The 17,940-nt window shown below is 40.2% G+C and overlaps 3 protein-coding genes and 1 long non-coding RNA gene across 7 annotated transcripts in view; 2 read left to right on the forward strand and 2 right to left on the reverse strand.

The window, feature by feature from the left end:
* LOC109515768 (uncharacterized) overlaps positions 1-7,744 on the reverse strand; it is a 13,255-nt gene extending 5,511 nt beyond the window's left edge. Inside the window, exons 1-2 of the long non-coding RNA XR_002168248.1 lie at positions 7,655-7,744; positions 2,229-2,234 (exon numbers count right to left, since the gene is read on the reverse strand). This is a non-coding gene — a long non-coding RNA (uncharacterized LOC109515768). The remainder of the gene's footprint in view (positions 1-2,228; positions 2,235-7,654) is intronic.
* Positions 1-9,052, forward strand: part of LOC109515748 (septin-8-A-like) — a 10,007-nt gene extending 955 nt beyond the window's left edge. For 2 of the 4 annotated variants that reach the window (XM_019869735.1, XM_019869734.1), the window contains exons 2-10: positions 2,310-2,424; positions 2,536-2,731; positions 2,972-3,158; positions 3,229-3,390; positions 4,033-4,129; positions 4,218-4,386; positions 5,249-5,381; positions 5,445-5,632; positions 8,165-9,052. In XM_019869735.1, coding sequence (XP_019725294.1) covers positions 2,310-2,424; positions 2,536-2,731; positions 2,972-3,158; positions 3,229-3,390; positions 4,033-4,129; positions 4,218-4,386; positions 5,249-5,381; positions 5,445-5,632; positions 8,165-8,219 — 1,302 coding nt within the window. In that variant the 3' untranslated portion in view covers positions 8,220-9,052. Of the gene's footprint in view, positions 1-2,309; positions 2,425-2,535; positions 2,732-2,971; positions 3,159-3,228; positions 3,391-4,032; positions 4,130-4,217; positions 4,387-5,248; positions 5,382-5,444; positions 5,633-6,519; positions 6,832-8,164 lie in introns of those variants that run through there. The other 2 variants (XM_019869737.1, XM_019869736.1) reach the window with 2 other exon arrangements.
* A 599-nt stretch (positions 9,053-9,651) lies between these two features.
* ccng1 (cyclin G1) lies at positions 9,652-16,344 on the forward strand. The gene is made up of 6 exons (XM_019869748.1): positions 9,652-9,854; positions 13,796-14,059; positions 14,134-14,387; positions 14,472-14,550; positions 15,463-15,573; positions 15,669-16,344. Exons 2-6 carry the CDS (start codon positions 13,796-13,798, stop codon positions 15,858-15,860), a joined length of 900 nt encoding a protein of 299 aa, XP_019725307.1. The 5' UTR covers positions 9,652-9,854; the 3' UTR covers positions 15,861-16,344.
* nudcd2 (NudC domain containing 2) lies at positions 16,287-17,923 on the reverse strand. Its single transcript, XM_019869759.1, has 4 exons — positions 17,607-17,923; positions 17,225-17,273; positions 17,007-17,158; positions 16,287-16,924 (listed from the first exon to the last, which is right to left on the reverse strand). The coding sequence occupies exons 1-4, from the start codon at positions 17,793-17,795 to the stop codon at positions 16,841-16,843; spliced, it is 474 nt and encodes a 157-aa protein (XP_019725318.1). The 5' UTR covers positions 17,796-17,923; the 3' UTR covers positions 16,287-16,840.
* Positions 17,924-17,940: the final 17 nt, after the last annotated feature.

Here is a 17,940-nt window from a genome sequence, read left to right on the forward strand (position 1 = left end):
ATATATATATATATATATATACACACACACACACACACACACACACACACACACACACACACACACACACACACACACACTATAGGTTCCCAGACGCCTACTACCTGTTGTAGCACAACCTTGGCTTTTTTGATGCAATGCCAAAGTCCTATTAGTGTGCAGAAATGCCAGCACACTAGTAGAACGACTCGGGCGCATCAGAATAAATGTTTTACTAGTACCGCTGGACATGTATTTTCAATCTACTTTATAATGTCAAACTCATGGCCCGAGGGCCATTTCTAGCCCACCACACAAAAAGCACTCGTAAACTGTTTCTCCTCACTCCACCACACAAAAAGCACTCGTACACTGTTTTTCCTCGCTCGTAAGATGGTTCATCACACTAGCAGAAACACTTTGACATACTTGTAAGGGAGGTAGTAGTCGCCAATTGGTGCTTGTAGTTGGTGGTTTACTCGGTTCCTATGTAGGAGCATAATAGTGCATGCCTATTGGGGTTATTTGTGCAGCACTGTAGTTTGCGGATGAGGATGCTGAATTGTTTTACTGGCGATAGTAATGTTTGTGTGTAGTGTCTTGTTTGTATTGTTTTTGACTTTGTTACTATTTTGAAAATTGGTAAATTTTTATCTCTGTCTAAAACTTTGTTTCAGCTGTGGTTGTTGCTTCATAAAATTCATTTGAAACAAAGCACACTAGTACTGGCACCTAAAGCTAAATATCAAGGATACTGAATAAATGTTCCAATGGTTTTCCATACAGGACAGCGTGCAGCAATGCATTTAAGAGATTAGGTGGCAGCTGAATCAAGTGACTTGCTTTAAGATTTAGCAATGCTCTCAGACTTTCTTACAAATATGAGATTTAAAAGTGCTAAGCAACTGTGGCATCCTGAACTGTGAGGACCGGGTGGCTGATGGGTACCACCAGGCTAGCAGCTTGGATAGCGTCCCGTCCAGTGAAACAACATCTAGATAAAGAGCTCTTTGTATGTGTGTTGAAGAGGCCGAGACAGATGAATGTTGTATTGAACACATCCCAGTCCTCATGCTGAGCCGCTTGAAATTGCCAGTTTCCCATCTACATGGACCAGCACATCTCACTATGCATCCAAACACTGCACGTCAATTGATAGTCTGTCAGTAAACAACATACATGACAATCAGTTCATCATTCTGTCACAGATGGTCAATTTGGTACAGTAAGCCTTTTAGCAGTTAAACATTGCAGAATGGTGTCATTTTAGACATTTAGACTACCAATCGGATGTCAGAGGTAGTAGTAATATGAAACATTATGGCATGTTACTGAACAAAGGTGGGCATTCCGTGAGACTGAAGAAGGTCTGTTAGTCCGTCACTGTTTGTGTCAGTATTTCAGGCTGACCCACATAGGCCCTGTCGTCCCTCCTGGACGATAACCAATCGGCGTCAAGATCATGATTCCCACATCACACACACGTGCCATACAAGCCGACATGCAGCCAAATAAAGAAAAAAAAATCAAACAGACACACATGGACAGTGTGGTGACTGGTGAAATAAAAACAATATGGAGCATGTCATTGAGGTGTGTGTGACTGAAAGGGATGTAACACTTTTATTTTTTCTGTATTTGGCTGCCTGTCAGGTGTGCGGCACCTGTCTGTGACGTAGTCCCGTAAATCTGTTCTCAACGCAATTTGGCTGTTGCTGATGACTCGGATGGACGTGGCTGGCCTGAAATACTGACGGGAGCTCAATGACGGACTCACTGAACTGAAGATGCCCACCTCTGTTACTTGATGTTTATATTTTATCCCCCCCCCCAAAAAAAAAAACACATTATACAATACAACACTATCCGTATTTATTTGTATAGCGCTTGCATAACAGCTGCAATGATAGGAAGAGTATAACATCAACAGCCGGAGCTCATTAAATCCTGTTTCTTTTCCTCAGACTACAGGTTACAATATCATCTCACATTATATGTTAATAAGATACAGAACACTATAAAATGAACCAACAAGCGTTGCTTTGTGGAGGCATAAAAATCAGGATTTAAAGGGACTGACACTCAGCAAAAGCTGGGATGATCTGAAATACTTGCTCTTTTTATTATGCTTCATTAGTCAAATTTCGTGTCAAACAAAATAGTGTGCCGCTATCTAGTGGTTTACAGTGGAATTAAACTAAAAAATAAACAGGAGGCAGAACAAAATAGAGTGATAAAACTGTACAAACACATGTCTGTGATATAGCAGGATCACAAACCCGGAACCCTTGATTAGAGGGAGATTATTGTGTCATGTTGCATTTCTTCAGAATGAAGACAAACGAACCGTAGAGCTCGGCGGACACGTGGGCTTCGACAGTCTTCCAGATCAGTTGGTCAGCAAAACAGTCACACAGGGCTTCAGCTTCAACATCCTCTGCATAGGCAAGTAGGGTTTTGACATGTATCTTGTCTTAGAAAGCACAACTCACTCCTTTTTTTCCCCCCCTTCCGTCCATTCACCACCTGTCATTTGTTTGCATGCTTTTCTTATAGGCGAGACAGGGATAGGTAAATCCACCTTAATAAACACACTTTTCAATACACGGTTTGAAAATGAAGAGGCCAGCCACTATGAGAAAGACGTGCTTCTACGACCACACACATACGACCTACAGGAGAGCAACGTCAACCTCAAGCTGACCATCGTGCACACTGTTGGCTTTGGTGACCAGATCAACAAAGAAGAAAGGTGAATGTACAGTAAAATGAAAATAACTCGAACTCTTCTTTCTTTTTTTTTTTTTTTTTTGAAGGTACCTAGAGTTTTTTGTTTTTGTCATATAACTAGAAAAAAATGTGTTTGCAAGAACAAAGGATCTCAATACAGTAGATGCTGAAATCAGTGAATGACTAGCGAGTGTTTTACCAAGATAAAAACACCTTCCTTTTATGATTAATAATGTTGGTGTTTTTCTTCTTTCCTTCGCAGCTATAAACCCATTGTCGAGTATATTGACACTCAGTATGAAACATACCTCGAAGAGGAGCTAAAAATAAAACGTTCCCTGTGTAATTTCCATGACACGAGAATCCACATCTGCCTATATTTCATTGCTCCCAACGGCCACTCCCTCAAATCTCTGGATCTCGTCACCATGAAGAAGCTCGACAGCAAGGTGACCGCACAATGTCGTTTGTGGTTTTTCTCAGTTAGTACAATTATTCAGCTTTGTTGTTTGTTCGCAGGTGAACATCATCCCTGTCATTGCAAAGGCAGACACCGTGTCAAGGAGTGAACTGGACAGGTTAAAAATCAAGATCATGAGCGAACTGGTCAGCAATGGAGTGCAGATATACCAGTTTCCGACTGAGGATGAGGCTGTGGCCGAAATCAACTCTTCCATGAATGTGGGTCGCGCTTTCTCTCTCTCTCTCTCTCTCTCTCTCTCTCTCTCTCTCTCTCTCTCTCTCTCACACACAATCACTCACTCACCCCGTCTTAAACACCCTCGCACGCACGCATACATGCATAAACAATACATAATACACGTGCAGGATGCAGCAACCTTTTATTACAATGTGGAACACTCTCTGGCTGACACGAAAAGCAGGAGACAGATTGTTCATCTTTTACTAGGTGCCTCATTGATGGTCGCTCTGGCACCGTAACTAATTCTGGGGTTGACATCGAAAGTATACAGGACGGAGTCAAAGATGGCTAGTGCTTACACTCTTTTATTATTATTATACTGTATATATTTCAACTTTACAATTCTAAACATCAAATGAAGTCGTCACCAAATGAGTGTTTAAGATTTGGGCTCTGGATAGATGCTGGGAAGAGTTACCAGATGGTGCAAGTTCTTTTGCTAGAGGGGGCTCCCACCACTTGGGGGTACATGAGCAGTACAGTGGGTCCTTGGCCCCGGAATGATTACATTTTGAATTGCAGTGCCTGTTGCCATAGTATTCTCAATTTTGGCTACTCATTCATCAACATAGCACAATGGCTCAGAATGTGACCGCAGCGGTTTTCATCTTCTACTACAGACTCACCTGCCATTTGCTGTTGTAGGCAGTGTGGAAGATGTCAAAGTAGGCAATAAAATGGTCAAAGCAAGACTTTACCCCTGGGGATCAGTACAGGGTGAGTCCAACTCACGAGTCTTAAGTCTCCATATGTTCAACAGTCATTTGACATTCAGAATTTCTTTCGTATGTCTTTTGTCCCCAAGTGGAGAATGAGAACCACTGTGATTTTGTAAAACTGAGGGAGATGCTGCTGCGCGTGAACATGGAGGATCTACGTGAGCAAACGCACACTCGCCACTATGAGCTGTACCGCCGTTGCAAGCTGGAGGAGATGGGCTTCAAGGACGCAGACCCCAACAGCCAGTCGTTCAGGTGAGATAAGGCTTAAAAAACATTGTCACTAGCAACCTATTGTACATTGGCCATTTGGTCTTTTCAAGTATTGGTACTGTGTGAATATTTGTTATTTCTGCAGAAGAGATTGTATTTACATTGGCATGGGCTTGTTGATGTGATACTTCATAGTAGGTCTGGGTAGTTAATTGAAATTTAATTGTGATTTAAATTTTGGCTTCTCATGAACATAATAATAAAACATTTTATTTATAAGCGCCTTTCAAAACACTCAGGACACCTTACAAAACCATTAGAATTGAAGAAAAATGATGTAAACCTACCGACCGTTGTGAAACCCTGAATGCACCATGTCGCTTGAGCAGCAAGCATGGGCCGAATCAGGAATTTGAGGAAAATATGTTAATTTTCCCGAACAGCCGGTATATTTCCAGGCCAGTCCTGGCCATCACGGCTGATAGGAATCTAATGTGCAACAGCCTATCATGCTGCAAAGTGATTCGAAGCGTGTATGTGTGTTTACACTGTTCCATTAGACCCACACATGCATGCACGCATGGAGTTGTTTTTAGGGCAGCAATAATGCATTTCATGTGCCCCCTTTAAAGTTTTTTTGGTCTGGTGACGGTTCTGGGTTGTTCTTTCAAATTATTCGACAGTTGAGTTTTGTCCATTAAATAAACACAAAATGTTGAAAATTATGAATAATTGTGTTTGTTAATTTTGATTTCAACATTTTTTTGCATTCTCACCCAGCCCCATTTCATAGTGCTTTTCACTCTTAACACCACCGCTCTAGTCTGTAAATTAATTTTGTGACCTAAGTTGACAATGAGTATCACGTAAAACGGAATAAAATTGCAACTATCATGCTGTGCAGCCTGCAGGACACATATGAAGCCAAGAGAAAGGAGTTCCTGAGAGAACTGCAACACCAGGAGGAAGGAATGAGGCAGATGTTTGTCAACAAAGTAAAAGAGACCGAAGCAGAGCTGAAAGAAAAAGAAAAAGAGGTGAGCTCCAATAACACGTCAGGGAACGTTATGTCCGATTTTGATTTTGTACTTGGTGTCTAGCTCCACGAGAGGTTTGAGCAGCTCAAACGACTGCACCACGAAGAAAAGAAGAACCTGGAGGAGAAACGACGAGAGCTGGAGGAAGAGATGAATGCTTTCAACAGGAGGAGGGTTGCTGCAGAGACACTGATGGGCCAAGCTCTCCAAGGTGCATCTCAACCTCTCAAGAAGGACAAGGACAAGAAAAAGTAAGTTCCCCTTTCTTTCATTTTTTTGGTGACGCTGTTAATTTGCTATGTAAAAAATAATGTGGCCAAAAAAACCCCCAAAAAACAAAAAACGTTTTTTCCGGAACTGATGAACATCCCTCAAGTCGTATGATTCGGAATTTGCCCTACAAATGGCCTCCAAATTTAGAGAAAATTTTCCAATTTCACGAAATTTGTCTGAAAAATATTAGCCAGATATGACAAATAATTAGTAGTTGCTAAATCAGAACATACCGAAGGTGAACCAACGTTCAGCAATGGATTTTGTTTGAGCTTAGAAGTTCAATTGCACATGCTGGGTAAGCCAAATAAAGATACAGTACGTGATTAAAGGCTATCATGCAAGCGTGGACAGTTTTCTCCGCGGTAGCTTCTGTAGACTGTGCGTGATTAATGAGGTAGTGACATTCTCCCAGGAGCCATGTATTGCTCAGATACTGATCCAGGGACAGATTGAGAGTGACACTATGTGCCCAGACACAGTTGGATGTGTCACAGTTTGACACAGCCTGATGCTTCTGTCTCTGCGGGCTGACCTGCCAGACGGTATCAGGCAGGGGCAATTGTGTTTACATACGACTGGTCTCACTGCTGACACGGATGACCTCACAGTACCAAATTATTTTGCACAGGAGGACACACCATATGTCAGGAGGAATTATGTGCAGGAAATATACACACCTGATGGTCAGGATTAAAACAGTGAAGGCTTCTAGGGTGTAAGGAAATTAACAACACGAGTTAACGCTGTGTAAAACCTGAAAGACAGATCCCATCCCTTGTCACGTCATCCTTTTGTGTTTTAAATCCTACGTCTCATTGCTTCCCGCCATATTTTGTTGTTGTGTGTCTTTGTCCCATTTCAGTTGATTTTCAGAACAATCATCCAGGGAAGCCATGAATGTGTCCTACCATCAGCGTCGGTCAAAGAGACTGTGGTGGTGTGTGAGCCTGAATATGAATGCGCCTGCTGTAATCCACTGTGTACTTACCCATGATAACGCTAGCTTTGCTCAATGTATTGATGCTGACTCTGCGAGACACATCCAAACAAATCAATGCGCTGTGTTCAATAGTTGTAGCAGCTGTTATTTTACGTTCTTGCCATGAGTCAGTGTTCAAAATTTTCATTGGGCCGATCACAATGAACTGATCTTTTTTTAAACTACAGTGTCTTTGATGTACAGTGATCCCTCGCTATTACGCGGTTCGTTTATCGCGGCTTCACTGCATCGCGGATTTTTTCAAACATATTCATGAAAAAATAAATAAATAAAATTACGTCCGCAAAAAGTCCGCAAAAGGTCCGCGAGAAGCAGTGAAAGTCAGCAAAACAACAGGAGGCACAGAGCAACATATACAGTACTGTACCACATGTATATGTTTACTGTATTTTGTTATTCATAAACTAACCTAACTTATACATGTTTAAATCTATTAGTATACAGCATTAAGTCATGTTAATTACTTCAAAATTTACTTCTGCATGCATGTATACCATTAAATTTGGCCTTATAAATATTATGTACATGTACCTATATGGAGGGGGGGGTCGCTACTTCGCGGATTTTCGTTTATCGCAGGTGGTTTTGGTCCCCATTAATGGCGATAAACGAGGGATTACTGTCTTCATTTTATTATATGAATTTATAGTCTCATAATTGATTACTTGAACAGTATACAGTAGCGTTCAGAGTCTAATTCGGAATATTTGATCATGTTCGGAATATTTGATCATGTACAGAAAGTTATATGCTGCCTGGTCATATCATTAGGTACACTTGCACAATTGAATGAGATTCAATAGATAAGTGTAGATAAAGTCCACACAGCCCACTTCAATTGCCAGTTTTAGTGTACAAGAAGTAGCCTGTTATACGTTTTCAAATCTTTTACAGAATCAGTATAATCTTTTTATGGCCAGGTATGTAAAACACACACATGGAATTTGTCTCCATTAATATGAGCTACACAGGTATTGCAATAACAAGCAACTATCACAAAGAAGTGAGAGAGCCATTTTAAATCTTTGAAATGTATGTTGATCTTATTTTTTATGACGCAAAAACCTGCCATTTGAACAGCGGTGTCTCGACTTTATATCCACTATGGGTGCAAATATACTGTCAGAATGATTCATTTGATAATCAAACAATACACAGTTGAACAAAATATTATAAATAGTTCACAGTATTGCAGAGTTCCATTATGAACCACTGCAAACTACAATAATAATCCCATTTTTATTATTTCTCTGAAAGTGACAATTCAATATAAGCTTTTAAAACTCAGAATGTATGTATTGGATCTCCAGTAAATTTATCTCATAACAAAGGCTTCTTACTGCGGCCACTGTTTTTAATACAGAATGTGACTCTAGCATTTGAGTGTATTAACAGGTGTGCCTCTAAAGCCAATTAGGTAAATTGCATTTTTGGCTTCACTAACAACTAACAAATAACATGCAGAGTGTACAGTATATTGCTCATGTTTTGTCTTTTCTTCTCCTAGCTTCTTTAGTCTTCCCTCTGCGTGTTCCTTAACCTCATCCAGGAATTTGAATTAGAGGACTTTCTACTAACTACGCCGACGTGAAGTGACAGATGGACAAGCAAGTGTATTATTTTTGACACTTGAATGAGCACTTTTAAGAGAAATGCACTTAAATCGCCGAGAATGGATTGCCAAGAGTCTTCCTCGTGTGTTCTACCCTCTGCAATGTAACGTGGAATGTGCATGAAAATAACCATCTCCCCAAGAATGAAACATACTTCTATGGAAAAGTACTGTTTTTTAATGTGCCCTTCATTCTTTTGCAATGTACTTTTGACTAATATCACTGTGAAATAATACATAATACTCTATGTACCATCAAATCACATGGAATTGTTGGTCACGGTTATATACCTTTTTTAATAAAATGTAAATTAAATAATATGCAGAGACTATAATAGGCTTTCATTAGCATAATCAGCACCTTGTACGGTTAACAGTTATTACTCGAAATGTGTATGTTTCACTTTTATGACCGAATGTGATTCAATAAAACAGCTCTGCCATCAATTCTGCATAGAAATATGACTGTTGAATTACTGTTAAACATTAGACATAGAGATCAACATCATCATCATCAGTAAATATGAATATGAATAAATACAGGCAAAATTGTAACTTTTATGATGAGCCAGTGTATATTTAACTGTTTTAGAGGATTACTTCTAAGGATGTTGCTCATGAATGTTTTATAATTTTACTGCGCTTGTGTATAGTCGAGTAATTTGCACACGAACACACACACATATACACACACACACACACACACGATCTATATATGTAAGATCAAATGTTCGATCTGTGTTGGTGATCTTATGTAATAAAGACTAACTTTACTGAAATGTACCTGATTTGTCGCGTAATTTGACATCAAAACAGAATGCGCGTAGCCTTAAAGAAAATTAGTGTTCGGAAACAAATTGACCTGCGACCAGAATGTCCCAGAAAGTTACCACGACGAGTCCATGTTTATCAAACAAAGTCCATCTTCAAAAAGCGGTCAGCAGCATTAGCCTCCAAGAAATTTGCTGCACTTACATTTTTTTTAACAATGACTTTCAGAGACGTTATATTATATTATTGATAATAATGTTAATTATCGTGTTGCCTAATAATCTTCTCATTTACAGTATTTAGCCCAAATTTTGTCTGCATAGTCGGTCTTCAATTGAATAGTCTCAAACTGAGTTAGGTTTTTGTGTCTTTTCTATATTTAAATGTATTATTTTTTTTTAGAATCCTGTACACAAAAATGACCGTATTGAATTAGCGTTCACCAGGCGACACTTCTCTTCCCGTCGTGCGATTGGTTCCCCTGTTTAGAAAGAGCGGGGCTTACTTATGAAAGACGAGAAAATTATCCAATAGAATTACAGAATTAATGAGCGTCACCATCGATGACCAATGAAAGTTCGCCGTGTTCGGACATGGGCCTGGTTTTAAGGGGTATTAAACTCCCAATCTGTCCTTTTCCCCGTCGCCTTACTCCAAGGGTCGGGGGTGTGCATAGACAGGTACAAAATCTATGCTTAAAACTTTCTTAAAAGAAAGTCCATACTCACATTTTTGGGGGTGGTTCACCTAATCCATCCACTTTTACGCCTACGGATTTATTTTAAATTGTACAACCAACGTAACTTGAGCCAAGGTAAGAGAAAGCAGGCTTTTTTTTTCTTCATTTAAGCAGTCCAGTTTTTAACACCCGACGTCAGAAGAAATTATGAAATAATTTGAACGCACAAATTATGAAGAATGTAAAAGCATTTGTTGATCATTTGTAATATGTTCATATTCAGGGTAATTAGCATTAGCTGTTGCCAGCTAACGTCTGGACGTTTAGTTGCTTGTTTATCACCACGACGACTGGCATTCTTAAACTGTCGTCACTCTGTTTTGTTTTTGATAACTACCTAGAAGCAGTGTTATATGACCTTGGTGGACTGTTGTTGTTACCGGGCCTTGTGTTAGCACTGTTGCTTAGCTTTGTGTAAGCAAGCGACATGTCCGGACATGTCAAGAACGGCCTAACCCACTCACGCCCCCCACTTTACAAGATTGTGAAACGTTCAACACGACAGCCGGATTTTAATGTAACACAACGGTCTGCGACCTTAAATTGAGATATTTAAGTTGATTGGAAGAAACTTTTTTTATAGCGTCTCCCTGTTTAGTCTTTGCGTTGATTCGCCCCTCCCCCCAATCCAGTTGAGCCCAGTTTGACAGCAGTTGAGTTGCAAAAGGCCACCAGAATAATTTGACTGAGAAGTCGCGTCTGCAAGAGACTCCGCGTGTAAACAAGATTGTTATCAGAAGACTCAGCATTCATTTGGTTGGCAGGTTGTAAGTTTAATAAATGGAAACATTACACACAGACTAGGTCAGTGGGTGGCAATCTCAAATGCTCAAAAAGCCTTTTCAAGGCTGTCTAAGGAAAAAAAAACAGGATAACACTGGACGCCACAAAATCCCTTTGACCTCTAAAGTGAGGATAAGACTATGAAGATTGCATGTTGTTTTTTTAAATACCTGTATGTAGACAAAAGTGCTTAATTTGTGAAGCTTCTACAAGGAATTTAACCTTTTATTTCTGCATTAACAAAAACACTGGAGGTGCAATGATTAATCAACAACCAATTGAGTTAATTATTTTGATAGTTAATTACTTGATTCAAGACCATGTGTAACTTAAAATTGTCCAAAGCCTTGGAATTTCAGCTTCTCCACAATAAATATTCTCTGATTTCTGTATTTCTCCATAAAAGCAGACTTGTCTTTTAATTAAAATAAAACTGTTGTAAAAATCTGCTATTGCTTTGGAAAACAACAAACATTTTTTGCCAATCATCTGACTAAACTGCATCTTCTTGTATGTTGTCTTGAGAGGGAAGAAATTTCATCTGCACAGTTGACAATAAAGTTCAGGTCTGGACTGCAGGCAGGTCAGCCTATTACACCATTTGGCTAATCTTGATCCAAATGAAGTTCCGTTTGGATTTGACAGTTTTATTACGATTGAGGTGTTCATGTGGAGCATTTTCATTCTGTTTAGACATTTGGATACGTTCTAATCGGAATACATAGCTCCATATAAACCCGGCTGTTGGTAAATAGCTTTGCTTTAGTTGGTAGAGATTTAAGTTGCACTTATTGATGTAGCGCCGAACTGTATTTACTGACGTTTTTCCGAAGTGTTCCTGAGCCCATGTGGTGATAGCCTTTTGATTGATGTTGGTTTTTGATGCAGTGTCGCCTGAGGGATCGAAGGTCACGGGCATTCAATGTTATTTTTCGGCCTTGCCGCCTACATGCAGTGATTTCTCCGGATTCTCTGAACCTTTTGATGCGAATATGGACTAAATACCTAAATTCCTTGCAATTGTTCGTAGAGGAACATTGTCCTTAAACCTGTTTGATTAATTTCTCAAAGCAGTTGTTGACACAGAGGTGAACCTCGCCCCATCTCTGCTTGTGAATGCCTGAGCAATTCAGGGAAGCTCCTTTTACACCCAATCAGGGCCCCCACCTGTCTTTCCAGTTAGCCTGGCGAACAGGTGTTTGATGAGCATTCCTCAACTTTCTCAGTCTTTTTTTGACAGCTGTCTCAGCTTTTTTGGAATGTGTTGCAGCCATAAAATTCTAAGTTAATAGTTATTTGCTAAAAACAAAGTTTATCATTTAGAACATCAAGTACCTTGTCTTTGTACTGTATTCAATGAAATAGAGGTTGAACATAACTTGCAAATCATTGTATTTTGTTTAATACAATGTCGAAACTTCATTGCAATTGAGTTTTTACCTGGATATTTACAAAATAATAGACAATGAAAAAAAAAATATATATACAGGGCTGAAGAGAACAGGTGGGAATGAAAACCTAGCGGACAGAAATGAAAAAAAAAACTAAACCAAAAACACGAAACAAACACGCAGAACATGACAGGAACTTGGCGATCTCGGTTTATGACCGCATTCAGTTCCTCAGGCAGCGATCGAAACTGAACGTGCCCGTCAGTTGCAACATGACGTAGGCTATCACTAACCTACGCTAATGCGGGAGTAACGTCATATTTACAATAAATTTGCATGAAGACCCGTCGAGGCCAGAAAAATTAATCAATCACATGAACAAGACGTTACCTGTATGTAGACAAAAGTGCTTAATTTGTGAAGCTTCTACAAGGAATTTAACCTTTTATTTCTGCATTAACAAAAACACTGGAGGTGCAATGATTAATCAACAACCAATTGAGTTAATTATTTTGATAGTTAATTACTTGATTCAAGACCATGTGTAACTTAAAATTGTCCAAAGCCTTGGAATTTCAGCTTCTCCACAATAAATATTCTCTGATTTCTGTATTTCTCCATAAAAGCAGACTTGTCTTTTAATTAAAATAAAACTGTTGTAAAAATCTGCTATTGCTTTGGAAAACAACAAACATTTTTTGCCAATCATCTGACTAAACTGCATCTTCTTGTATGTTGTCTTGAGAGGGAAGAAATTTCATCTGCACAGTTGACAATAAAGTTCAGGTCTGGACTGCAGGCAGGTCAGCCTATTACACCATTTGGCTAATCTTGATCCAAATGAAGTTCCGTTTGGATTTGACAGTTTTATTACGATTGAGGTGTTCATGTGGAGCATTTTCATTCTGTTTAGACATTTGGATACGTTCTAATCGGAATACATAGCTCCATATAAACCCGGCTGTTGGTAAATAGCTTTGCTTTAGTTGGTAGAGATTTAAGTTGCACTTATTGATGTAGCGCCGAACTGTATTTACTGACGTTTTTCCGAAGTGTTCCTGAGCCCATGTGGTGATAGCCTTTTGATTGATGTTGGTTTTTGATGCAGTGTCGCCTGAGGGATCGAAGGTCACGGGCATTCAATGTTATTTTTCGGCCTTGCCGCCTACATGCAGTGATTTCTCCGGATTCTCTGAACCTTTTGATGCGAATATGGACTAAATACCTAAATTCCTTGCAATTGTTCGTAGAGGAACATTGTCCTTAAACCTGTTTGATTAATTTCTCAAAGCAGTTGTTGACACAGAGGTGAACCTCGCCCCATCTCTGCTTGTGAATGCCTGAGCAATTCAGGGAAGCTCCTTTTACACCCAATCAGGGCCCCCACCTGTCTTTCCAGTTAGCCTGGCGAACAGGTGTTTGATGAGCATTCCTCAACTTTCTCAGTCTTTTTTTGACAGCTGTCTCAGCTTTTTTGGAATGTGTTGCAGCCATAAAATTCTAAGTTAATAGTTATTTGCTAAAAACAAAGTTTATCATTTAGAACATCAAGTACCTTGTCTTTGTACTGTATTCAATGAAATAGAGGTTGAACATAACTTGCAAATCATTGTATTTTGTTTAATACAATGTCGAAACTTCATTGCAATTGAGTTTTTACCTGGATATTTACAAAATAATAGACAATGAAAATATATATATATATATATATATATATTTTTTTTTTAGCTCATTAACATAGATTTTCCTCCTGAACCTCAGTGCACAGTGTCGGCACATCAAGGCTGTAGATGTTGGCTTCATTTTCAAGTTGTTCCTAAATTTTTGCCATTATGCACACAGATGATTGACACAGTGACAGGACCCGGAACACTGCCTTTTGCAGTCCAGCTGAAGGCCTTAACAGACCTGGAGGGCCGCTACCAGCCAAAGCTCAGCGGTCTGAGGATCATTGAGAGCGCTTCGGACAATGGGCTGAGGATGACGAGCAGATTGAGGGACCTGGAGGTGAAGGACTTGCTCACTCTGAGTAGGTTCTTTGGTTTCAGCTCTGAGACGTTTTCTCTGGCCATCAGCCTGCTTGACCGCTTCCTCTCGGTCATGAAGGTTTGTGCAGTAATGCCTGTATTGTCAAGCTTATCACTAAAATACCTGAATGACTTTCAACCTGTTCTGTCCAGATTCAACCAAAGCACCTGTCCTGCGTGGGTCTCTGCTGCTTCTACATTGCTGTGAAGTCCTCAGAAGAGAATAAGAACATCCCCCTTGCCAACGACCTGATCCGCATCAGTCAGAACCGCTTCACGGTTTCTGACATGATGCGGATGGAGAAGATTATTATAGAAAAACTCAACTGGAAGGTCAAGGCCCCCACGGCCCTCCGCTTCCTTCGCCTCTTTCACAGCTACGTCCAGGAGCAACTCGGTGCAGACAGGTGATGACAAGTTATTGGTTGACTAATGTAATTTAGTAGAAACATTGCAATCAAATTCTTAGATGTGTTGTTGTTTTTGTTCAGCGAGAAGAAACTGAGCCTTGAGAGACTAGAGACTCAATTGAAAGCTTGTCACTGCTCCTTTGTCTTCTCCAAAATGAAGGTAGGTGCCACTCATTCTGCTATCACATGACACACAAACACCACACATGCAGGACCCCGCCTAGTCCTCTATACCTCCAGTAGTGTCTGGTCCACAGACCTTAAACACCGGGCAGGTACGTAGAAAGTGGTGAACGACTCTAAAATATGAATGGAGGCCAGAATTTGAGTTATGTGCACCCTTTTACAAGTACCAGTTAGGAGGCAACCAGCAGCATTTTGGACCAACTGGATACGTCTGAGGGGGAACTGGTTGATTCCAAATCAAAGTGTATTACAGTAGTTCAGTTGAGGTGTAATGAAGGAATGAATTCCTGTTGAGAAAGGAGAGGCATTACTTTAGCCACCTGACAAAGATGCTTAAAAAAAAAAAAAAAAAAAAAAAAAAAAAAAAAAGATGGATTTAACAACGCCACCAATTTGATGGCCTAATTTAAAATCACTGTCCAACTGAAAACCCAAATTGCAGACAGGCTTTAGATAAGACAGCACGCACCCAAAATCAGCAGCGTCTAAGGTGCACTGGAACCAAACGGCAAAACTTATGTTGAAGTTCAAGAGATGTCAACCAGGCTGAGAATTCCTCCAGACAGGACAAACGTGACCTTGGGGAGAAAATATCCTTTTTGCTTATCGCAACATAAATTTGACAGATCTGCACAGCAGTACAAGGAAATACTATGCTTTCTTAAAATTGAACCCAAGGGCGGCATATACAATGAATACAGCAGGGGCCCTCAAAACTGAACACTGTGGAACACTGTACAGCATTTGGGCAGAACGGGACTCAGCGCAACCAAAGCTAACACAAAGTCTGGCCTGCCAATACTTACCCAAAAAAAGCTCAAGTGTTATGGATGATGAAATGTAACTCCCTCAAAGTGAGTGTCTTGTCTCTTCTGATTTGCCTCAGCCATCTCTGCTTGCCATGGCTCTCCTGCGTCTTGAGGTGGAGGACCAACGTGACCCAGAGGAAAGGGACCAACTCTCAGAGGCTATGGAAAGTCTACAGAAGCTACTGACTGTAAGTACCATGTATCTGAACAATTAATGTAATACTGTATTTAGGTTAAAAATTTTTTTTTTGAAAAACAATGATCACCTTCTCTTTGTCAATAGATCAGAGATGGCGATCTCGTGTGTGTGCGTGAGTTGGTGGGCAAATGCCTTGCTGAATACTCCACTGCTAAGTGCTCCAGGCCGAACAGCCAGAGGCTTCGCTGGACCATTTCGGGAAGAACCGCTCGCCAGCTGAAGCACAGCTACTACAAGATCACTCACCTTCCTACCATACCCGAGTCGGCTTGCTAAACTCTTAGCCGCCATCTCGTCGCCTGTACCCCAGTCCCCTGTGATTGGCTGTAACTTTTCAGGTGACTTAGCTTACTTTTTTTTTTTACTTAAAGATCCTCATCTGTGAGATGGCGTTCTTTAAGTGAGAAGGCTTTCATCATGCAATGTCAAGAAGCAGTAAATTAGCCACAGCTTTTGTGCTCAGTTCTCCTTCCAAGGGTGTGTGAGTGCGACTACGTTCTCGTTTGAATCCGTTCCACGGTGTTTGGTATTTCCTGGAACGGGTTCCTGGTTTTAAGCTAATAAGTATTGAACCACCTAGGTCCTCAGTCCACCATGTGGAAGAGGAGGGAGAAGGATTTTGCGAAACAAAAATATGGAACCAAGAAATCGGGCCCAAAGTCCTTAACTTCCACCCTAGGTTGCTAAGCTGTCTTGAATGCACACTCCTACCCAAGGTGATTTTTTTTTTTTTTTTCGTTAATAAAGCACGTTGAAGGTATTGACACAGTAGTTGGTTACGGATGAGTTTTTTTGCCATTTGATAGATTTATTGGCATAGCGTGAAATGCCACGTTCTTTCTGATTTCAGTTGGAAACCTTTTTGGTCTGAAATGTGATTTTGGAATTTGCATTGCAGTTCCTTTTGCTGTTTGTGTGTGTAGTATGACAAGTGTCACTATTTGTTCAAACAAATACATTTCAAAAGGACTGAATACACAATCTACAAATGGACTTGTACCTTTCAATAAAACTTTATTGAAAAGTTGTGAGTGCACTGTTGTCTTTTCTAAATCACCAACATGTGTCAAAAGGGAACAGAACTATTACTCTGCTTAATGGGCCCAATTTCTGTCAAATGTTTTGTTTAACATGGGGAAAAGACTGACATTGAAACACTTTACATTATTGAACCTAAAGGTCCTATGTGCTGTAAAACCAACAATAGTGTTCATTAGACCAACCTGACACCCCCCAATATGGGATTTTGGTGTAGGTCACTTTTGTAAACTGGAAAAGTCCGGACCACCGCCAGCGAAGTTTCCTGAAATCTCTGCACCACTGAAGTCAAATCCAGGATTCTGGAGTGGAGGTGTTCAATTCATTCTTACATCATTGTTTGAGTGAAAATAAATTAAGAGTACAAGAATCAGAGCAACCAACCTCTCGCTGAAACCTCTCGAGTGTGAGCTTTCTCTGCATCTGGTCCTGGACCCAAGCATTTGCACAGTATTCTCCCTCTAACAAAGATGACCAGCAGTTCCCCGCCTCTCGGTTTGTCTTCATCAGCACAATTCGAATGAGACATTTGTCCTCTGTGGATAAAACGAATGAAGAGGAGTCAGACAGGGCATAAATCTAAATAATAAATCACAACCTACCAAGGGTCCACGTTGCCTCATCAGACACAGTTGCACCGAACAGCCTGCCCTGTCAAAAGATGGAGATATGACAAGGTCAAGAAGGTGGTTGGAATATAATTTCCATTTGCTGATCACAGTCCACCAAATTGTTCATCTAACGACATGATAAAAACAGACACTTGAACTAAAATACATCATATTCATAAGAGGTACTGATTATTAAATGTATTACTCGGTGTCCAGTGTATAGGAGTGCCATATAAATCTGAGGCATAATGATTACAGATCACATCTATGTTTTGCTAGATGGCCCTGTAAAGCTACTGGAAATATGATGGTTAAAAAACAAACATGCTAAATTCGAATATAATCGTTTATTCCCAGAATGACAGCGGCCAACCTTGATTATTTCTGTCCCTTTGACATTCAGCTCGACGTCTCTGGTTCCCAAATGACACTTGACTTCTTTTGCCGACGTCCCGGGGGGCACGTTGACTTCGATGAATACCTCCTCCATGGTTTGGCTCCACGAGCCCCAGCTAGTCTGACAGGGAACCAGCCCGCTCCTCTCGTCGAAATGCACCGACATTTCGTTCGCGAGGATTGTTTTGTAATGCAATGAAAAATTATGAATAGTTATATTTTACCCCGCAGTGTAATGAAAGAATAATTTGACAAAATCTTCAATAGTTTGTTTGTTGCGTTGCCACGCCTTCAATTCTTCTTCGTCCAAT

This window comes from Hippocampus comes, unplaced genomic scaffold, assembly GCF_001891065.2.
Source record: "Hippocampus comes isolate QL1 unplaced genomic scaffold, H_comes_QL1_v1.1 scaffold9, whole genome shotgun sequence".
NCBI lineage: Eukaryota > Metazoa > Chordata > Actinopteri > Syngnathiformes > Syngnathidae > Hippocampus > Hippocampus comes.